This window comes from Necator americanus, chromosome III, assembly GCF_031761385.1.
Source record: "Necator americanus strain Aroian chromosome III, whole genome shotgun sequence".
NCBI lineage: Eukaryota > Metazoa > Nematoda > Chromadorea > Rhabditida > Ancylostomatidae > Necator > Necator americanus.
Genome location: NC_087373.1, coordinates 11,451,780 through 11,460,259, shown reverse-complemented (window position 1 = coordinate 11,460,259; position 8,480 = coordinate 11,451,780). Strand labels below are relative to the sequence as shown.

Sequence of the window (8,480 nt, the reverse complement as noted above, 5' to 3'; positions counted from 1 at the left end):
CGCTTCCTGCACGATAGATCGGAGCTTCGAAACTTTATCCTTCATCCTTATCTTTATCAGCAACTCTTACCCTCATATTCTCACCTCCGCAGTAAACTAATCCGACGTTAAAAGATGAATTGTCTGGTGTTAATCAATCCGCTTGGTATGCGCCACCATCTTCACTTCGATTAAGAGTCGTTTGAGGTTAACGAACGTGTAACTGGCCCATGCAATGACTTGCGGAGGCTAGCTAATGGGTCACGTCAGTGTTTTTATCCTCCCAGACAAGTTTGGCACCAATTTATCGACCCCAGAAAGATGAAAGGCTTGGTCAGCACTAGGGCGGATTCGAACCTCCGATCGTGCACCCAGCGGGAACTCTTACCGACTGCGCTACACCCATCCAACTAACTTTAATCCGACTGATTCTGATTCTGATCTCTGATCTGAATACATCATCAACTTTGTGCTTGTCTACCAATGACCAAAAACAATTGTCAAACATAGCTTCCCTCCCCGCCACATATATATTAACAATGTTACATTAACAGTGTTACTATATTCATTTTAAAGCCTACATAACAGTACCTGTCTCGATGAATATTTAAAGGACGAACAATCAGAACGGTAACTTTTGTATCCATAAATAACAATGTACAAGTGTTGAATACATCACAAATCTATCATGCTGACAGCTGACACAAATCCAGTGTTCCCACTCGTTTCGGGAACGAACTCGAACTGATTCCCTTCTTTTGTCAATTTCTTAATCTCCGTTACCTGAAATTGTTCGACAGAAACTTCGTTGTTGAAGTAGAGAGGAAGAAATGAATCAGCACCTTCGCAGCACTCTTGTGCTCATACACGGTCACCGATTTCGAGTTTCGATATGTGGACCATTCTAACGCTGTTCCGGCCTCAACTGTGGAGCATGGTCGCTCAAAGTGTAGCCAGTTTGTATCCAGCGCTAAGCTTATAAGTCGTACAACTGCTTCACGACGCTGAAGATATCATCTTACAACGATGAGTGCAAAAATTAGAAGAGGAGCAGGAATCACAACAAATAAAATTTTGAATTCAAACTAATAGTGCCTTTTGGTTGAGCGGCTAGGACGATCTGAGTTACACAACGCAACCATAGAAGTTCCTCTTTTGCCTTTTTCGAAACACTTTTTCCCTGTTTTTTCGTACTAGCACAATTAACGCATAAATGTACACTCAATGCACAACTTTCTCCACTTCTAACATGTATTCCATTAAGCAATACAATTCAGTCTGTCCAGATATCATCATATTCAATGACTTTAAGAGAGAAGTTTTCACGAATACCTGTGGTTTTAGATTAGGTATCAATTTCGCTTTTGGTTCTTTGATGGGATATTCACTGCTGGGAATGTACACATCATTAAATACCGGTTCTTTTGGTTCCAGCTATAAATCAAGAATTATATTATGTATAGCATCTTTTGTATAACTTTCCCACATTACCTTCCTACGTTTTGCAAATTCATCCGCCACGACTTCTCGTAACCTCACGGCTTCTTCTCTTTCCATTCTTTCTCTGGCATCTGTACCACTACAGAAATAATCTTCTTCTTCTGCTCGAGAGCTGCAAAAAAGAGTCGCCTTTTTACTAAATCAGACTTTTGGAGGTAACAGCCCACCGTTTTCCTCCTCCATACAGCTCACCGTCATTTGGAGTTGCTTTCGACGCTTTTGCTATTTTCGTGGATGAACAGGCTACCTGAATATAAAGCGATTTCTCCACTTCCACTTGACAGTATCAAAAACGCAATCATACTACCTGGAATTGCGACGCTCGTCTCATGGTACCAGTAGGATCTTTACAGAAATCGCAGTGCTGCCGACATGGTGGGAGATCATTTTCCCCGAAATATTTCGCGAAGCACACATGGCGGCAACTAAATATCACAGTTATTGTTGCTATCAAAGCGAAAAAAAAGAAAGAACTAACTGGGCCACTTCGGCATAATCAACCATTTTTTCTAGCCCGTGTTGCATAGCGGTTGCTTGTAGCTTCTTCGACGCTTCGCTGATCTTTTTTCCCTTAAATGTTACCGTTTCCTTTTCCAAAAAAAAGACCTTCGAATAAGACTTATTTGAACCATTAACGGAAAATGAAGGAAAAGTAAGCTGAAATGTACCAAAAGCATGTATCAATCTGAAAGAAAAACCGAAGCGCTCAGCTGCACTAGGATCCTCAGTATCTAAATTAAGGAACAAATGTGTCTTGATTGAATGGAACCCAGTTTCACCGCTATTTCACCATTTCTAAATCCCAAACTTAAACTCCAACTTGTTTTACTTGTTACTCAAGGATTGTGCTGCAAATACCATAACCAGAACAGTTCCGTAACATATACAGCAAAAACACAAATACCTTTAATAGTGCCAAATCTCTTCTGACCAAAAAATGCAGAAATTCCTTGTCCGACTGACTATAGTATATTCTGCAGTAACTGCGCTGACCATCACGACCAGCTCTACCGGATTCTTGATAGTAAGCGGCAAGGTTCTGTGGACATGTCCAGTGTACAACAAATCTAAACAGACACTTAGTGAATTAAATAGACGATTGTATTCAGGATGAAGAACCTAGCAGTTTAAAGGCAGCATACCACGAATCTGAGGTGGTGCGGATTTCAGGTGGAGCATCCGTATACAGGGTCGTAGATTATGGAGACGGGGGTAGTTCCGCTCATCTCTCCCTGCATCACTGGAAACAACCGCCTCCAGAATGTTGTTTTGTACGACGCCATCTATTGCAACGCTCCACCCCTTGCGCCGCCTCCGACCTGCGATTCGTCGAAAATCAATTCCGACTGTCCCGACACGACACTGCGCGTGCAAGCGTGGAGCGCTGTAATAGAAGGTATCGTAAAAAACAGTATTCAGGGGCCGGCTGCTTGCAGTGATTCAGGGAGAGATGCGCGGAACCACCCCGGTCTCCATAATCTACGACCCCGTATACGGATACTCCACCTGAAATCCGTACTACCCCAGGTTCGTGGTATACTGCCTTTAACGGTAACTAAGCATGAAACAAATAAATGATACCTGTGAAGAAAAAAGAGGTAGCAAGCAAAAGAGGATGGGATTTAAATTTGATACAACTATTATATAAACAAGGATATGTTCACCTAACGTCCGGCTTATCTATACCCATCCCAAAAGCAATTGTAGCTGCAATAACCGGGACCTCATTTTTCATCCACTGATTCTGGACGCTATCACGCAACTGAAATCACGTGAAGGCTGCTAAAATATCGAAAAAATTAAAGTTCCGTAAAAGAAAAAAAAACTTGAGAGGAACTCAAGAAAAGATCCAACCAAAACTCAGCAAGAAATAGCAATAAGCGACCTTATTCGACAAACCAGCGTGATAGGAAAGGCATCGAATGTGCGCAACACTCAACATTTGGGCAACTTGGTCGCATTCATCTCTCGTCCGACAATAGATTATGCCACTTCCTTGGTAAACCCGAAAATGAGGACAAATAAAACATTTTAATGCTCAAATCTGAAGGAGAAACTCACTCTTTCTTGGGTAGATTTTTCGGGTTTCATCAACTTTCCTACCTTTTCCTTAGGTACTTTTAGACAACGTTGAATGAACTCAGCCAAATGACGCTGAAAAAAGGCTTAAACAAATGATTAATAAACCAAAATACAAAAATATTCTGTAAAATAACAATCGAAACCAAAAAGGAAATGCTAGTATGTTCTTTGAAAACAACCTCCGGTGGGACGTTCAGATGGTCCTTCATATACACATCGTAGTACAAGTTGCCGCGAAATGTAGAGGCTTTGAAGCTTTCGACCTGAAGAAATGTGGCCGAACATAATTCATGTAAAGACTAACTGCAATTCGATAAGTAGATAACCAGAATATGGTTGTAGTAATCAAAAACTTTATGGATTGTTGGGGTTAAGTCACTACTGAGAGAAACTGTGATTACCTGTTTTCTGTGATATATTTCAACATAAACGAATGAAGACAGCATGTTACATGCATACATGGGTGCGATAGGGAGAAGCCGGGTCTTCCTCAAGTGAAGGGGGTCTAGCACATGGAGTGCATGAGAGCCCACATGATGAGGATCCCCTCGCCAACCGTCCAAAGTGGAGGGGTCCCCTTTGCCAACCGTCGAAAAGTGGCTGGATCCCCTCGAAAACCGTCCAAAAGTGAAGGGGTGGGAGAACCAGTTCCGACCATTACAACTATGCATGCATATGTTTAAAAAAAGAAAGGAAACAAAAACCGAAAGTGAAAATAAAATGAAAATGCTCAATTGTCCTTGATTCTAGGCATGTACATAGTAGACTTCGGAAAGATGAATGCGTTGTAATCCAGTAGTGCTGCTAGTTTTTAGTCGTATTCAATTTTGGGCACCTTTGGCCTCTTCAGAGCCTGGCGAACCTAATCTATGTCAAGAACTGTCCCTAGTGCTTCTTTAATATGGTTAAACACTAAGGCATCGCATTCGCACACAGAAATATCTTCAGGATTTCGGATTTTTCTTGAAAGACTTCCTTGGTGTCTTCCACTTTCATGCTCCAGTGGAAGCGAAAATGGAATATTAACTATAACTGATGACCACTGACAATTTTGGCCTACTTCAGATTATCCAGTGAAAACTAAAGAGAATACTCTACTGTTATACGGTTATTTGCAAGGAAACTGAACTAACATGCTTCAGTTTGAGCTGTTCGATTATATCGTCTTGAGCTTTTGCATTGGCTGTAGCAGTAAGTGCAACCCATGGTACCTGCAATTTTTTCTCTAACATAACTAATAGAAGTATTGAAACCAAAAAAGAGTACACAAATTACATACGTCTGGGCAGACATCTCTCAACGCACTGAGCTTTAAATAATCAGGACGAAAATCGTGACCCCAATGTGTGACGCAATGTGCCTCATCGACAATGAAATAGCTCAATATGTTTCTTTTCTTGAGAGATGCCAATATTCTGAAAGAAACTTAATTACATTCGACGTTTTGATCATCGCGGTAATACAGACTCAGAAAAATAGCAGCTAGGTTTTTCTCAAACATTCTTTCTGGTTGTCTAGTTCCAAATGAGAGGAATTCTGTGCAAGTAGTTCACTTTGTATTAAAGTGTACTCTATACAGAGTGTAACACAGTATAGTAAACAAGAAAAGTGTCTAAGAGTGACAAAGTATGGGAAAAAAAGAAAGTGAATGAAGTTTGAGTATAAATCTGACGTTGTACCTTCGCATGTTGTCCGTTGCTGCGGCTTCAGGGGTTATGTAGAGCAATTTCATAGTAGGCACCTTACTACGTAGATCCTATAAAGTAACACTTTCAGACCTCTTAAAAACACGCCTACTACTAAAAAACCTCGATAATACGAGTTCTCTCCGACGTGTTCAGTTTAGAATTCAGCGATTCGCAAGGGATGCCTTTTGCCTAGAAATCTCGCTATATATTCGAACAACATTCAATAAGAAATAAACAGCACTTACTCGCAGAGCTGCTATTTGGTCTGTTATTAGCGCTATGAGTGGAGAAACAACAACAGCGACACCCATATGGACAACTGCTGGGAGCTTAGACAAGAAATGATGAAAAGTAGGGTGAACGAAAGTGAATAAAGCTGACATACATACCTGATAGCACAGAGATTTTCCAGCTCCAGTAGGTAACGAGACATACACATCGGATTTCCCTGAATTGCTAGAGTTCTCTAGCATATCGATAAAGCCTCCACTCATGCCAGTTACAAAGAATGAATCGAGGATGAACAAATCGAGGCAAAAACTCACTCAGCAGAATACAATTAGTTGCTTTCTTTTGAAGAGAACTTTTGAATTTGGAATGTCCAAATATCTCCTTCAGAACCCGATCACGCTCTTTCTCCAAATCCGCTATCTTCATGATCTTCACACCATCATTTGGTGCAACTGAAAGGAAGAATCATGTATTTCGCTGCCAAAACACAAGCAAATGAGCAATTGCAGCAAACCTGAAGCTTTTTTCTTAGAACCATTGCCGTCCTCTGATTCGCTTGGCGAAATCAGCACCGAAGAGATTTGTTCTTTGCTTTCTTTTGACGAAATCTTAGTTGAATTGTTCTGTGATTTACTCGTGGACGGCTTCTAAACAAATACCAAGTTTAGAAACAAAGAAGGAGGGTCAACTAAAAAACGTCATCTCTACATCACCATTAAGAAGTCCCATTTCTTCTTAGAAGCTGTTTTGTTCTGATCACAATTTGAAGAGTTATTTCGGTTTTCACCGTTTTTCAGTCGTTCAGAACTTTTTTCTGACTGACATCTACTTGTTGACTCTTCATCCGAATCTATTACGATCTCTTCAACATCTTCAACGGTCATCTTAAAAAGTGATCCATTCAATTTCAATGCAAGAGGAATCTAGAAGGCAATGACTGCGTAGAGCGAGTGTCCGTACGTTTATGAAAGACATCGTCATTTCGACGAATTCAATACGGTTTCTACAGAAATAAGTTCAGTGGGAAAGTTCTGTACTGTTATACTCCTCACAAATATGAAACACAAAAGAAAACCCACAAGCAACCAATCAAATAAATAAAACAGAAAAGAACAAAGTAACACGGTTCCCCTGCCCCAATCCAAGAACTTCGACCTAATTATAATTTGCGAGTGTTTGGCGCGAATTTCGCTCGTCTTCCATCCTTATTTTTGCCGTTTATTCTGCTTTCAACTATGTTTTTGGACTCAAATGTCCATTAGACTCAGCACATTTCAAACGTTACTCACTTTCTTTGCAAACGTAGTGCATTGCGCAGACTTCACTTTGGACATGTGCAGCTTACAGCGCATTTTTCCTTGAACATTGTCGATGTTTCCTTGCCATATCTTGCTTAAAACGAAGAGAAACTGTTCTTCTTTATGTGACGTTTGAAAACTGGTTGAGCGATTAATGTGATTGCCAACGAGAAAGTGATTTAATCGCTCTACTCCCATAGCTATCGTGTATTGACTCGAGCAGCTTGTTGCCACACGAGTGTCATAGTTCTGTGCGTCTACAATCGTTACAGTAGGGACAAAACGACATAAAGCTCGGCGCAGTCAGGATGCCCGCAGAGTTCAGAGCCGCGCGGCTTAGTCGTTTATTTCTCTATGGTAACGACTGTAGACTTACGAATATGACACTAGTATAGCAACAAGCTGCTCATAGCCAACTAATTCCATCATGTTGCTCGTAGCGGCGCAATTAATTTAGTTATTAGAATCGAGATAAGACCATGCGTTGGCCCTAACCGTTACGGTCCACCGCATCGCGTCGAGCACACTCCGTTACGCAATTGCAGCATGCTTGACGTCGTCGTTTTCACGTAGTTTTACCGCGTCGTTCCAAGCGTTGGGCAGTTGGGACCGAGGTGGGACCGTCGCAAACTGCAGCGATGAATGGTGACAGCAAAGGTTCCAGCACGCCCCTAACCGCTACGCTCCACCGCACCGCCTCGAGAGAAGCCGCGTGCGCAATTGCACCGTGCTTCATGTCGTTTTGCTCCTATTATACACATTTTAAAATTGTTTTTTTATTTTTTTCCTTTTCATGTCATAGTCCATAGACTAATTCGTGTTGATTATTTGTTATTTACTTCAAGCCCCTATCCCCACCCTCACCTCAAGTTCATTTTCTCCTAAATTTGTACAGTCTAGTAAGGATGTAAGCATCTAATAACTTTCTTCGTTAAATTTCTCAATGATCATTTTCCAAGAAAAAAGACAATAATAAAAAATTACTTATTATAATTTTGGCCATTCTCTTATTTCCGAGAGGATGACTTATTTATTAGAGGAAAGCAAAGAAATTGCGAAAATTGCTGGCGAGAACTAGGTACCGTAAGCTTGGTGGAAAAATACGGCATTTCTGAGCTGTTTTGCGTCTGTTGCTCCTCAATTTGCTAGTGTACCTGAGAAAAATGTTTCTTTTTCGGAAAATACAGCATATTCGTACATATTGATTTTATTTATTCTTACTATTTTACATCGAGTTCTACAACTAAGTTCAACCACTTTCTAGTCGATTCTTTCTACGATCACTCGTATACCAAATATCTCAACTGTAATTCTTGTAATTTTATAAATATTTAATATGATTCTTTGCCTGAGTCGGTTACCGTCGATTACAGTCGCGGTCGAACTCGTTGTGTCGGCAAGGCGGGTTACGTTCGAGGAGGAGACAAGCATTATTCCGCCTCTCTTGCTGACTCAACGGCGATCAATAGGACCACACCGACGAGCTCTTTGGAGTTCTCCTTTTCCTTGTTTTTGGACAGTCCTGATATTTCTTTCCTGTAATTATGCGTGGTCACCACCATTTCATAGGCGTATTCGTCTCAAAAGCCTTTTCCGTTAACATCGTCGACAAAATTGTTGTTTTCACTTCTCTTGTTCTGTGTTTCTTACCGTTGTCCTAATAGCAGTATTATTTTCTTTCTTTGCTTGCTTAGTTTTACTC

At 40.8% G+C, this 8,480-nt stretch overlaps 1 protein-coding gene across 2 annotated transcripts; it reads right to left on the bottom strand.

Moving 5' to 3' along the window:
- Window positions 1–654: 654 nt before the first annotated feature.
- Window positions 655–7,207, bottom strand: RB195_009270 (uncharacterized protein; the record flags this gene model as incomplete). 2 transcript variants are annotated; one of them, XM_064189746.1, is made up of 22 exons in its annotated part: window positions 655–762; window positions 822–983; window positions 1,312–1,413; window positions 1,471–1,591; window positions 1,647–1,726; window positions 1,787–1,904; window positions 1,958–2,049; window positions 2,384–2,546; window positions 3,144–3,241; window positions 3,541–3,633; window positions 3,741–3,824; window positions 4,695–4,772; window positions 4,841–4,976; window positions 5,241–5,317; window positions 5,370–5,438; window positions 5,495–5,578; window positions 5,639–5,697; window positions 5,795–5,932; window positions 5,995–6,127; window positions 6,194–6,364; window positions 6,770–6,872; window positions 7,155–7,207. In XM_064189746.1, 22 exons carry the CDS (start codon window positions 7,205–7,207, stop codon window positions 655–657), a joined length of 2,322 nt encoding a protein of 773 aa, XP_064047329.1. The 2 variants fall into 2 exon arrangements, with proteins under 2 accessions (XP_064047329.1, XP_064047330.1); XM_064189747.1 differs by lacking the exon at window positions 7,155–7,207 and adding an exon at window positions 3,365–3,474 and having other exon boundaries at window positions 3,537–3,633; window positions 6,770–6,814.
- Between the last annotated feature and the right edge of the window lie 1,273 nt (window positions 7,208–8,480).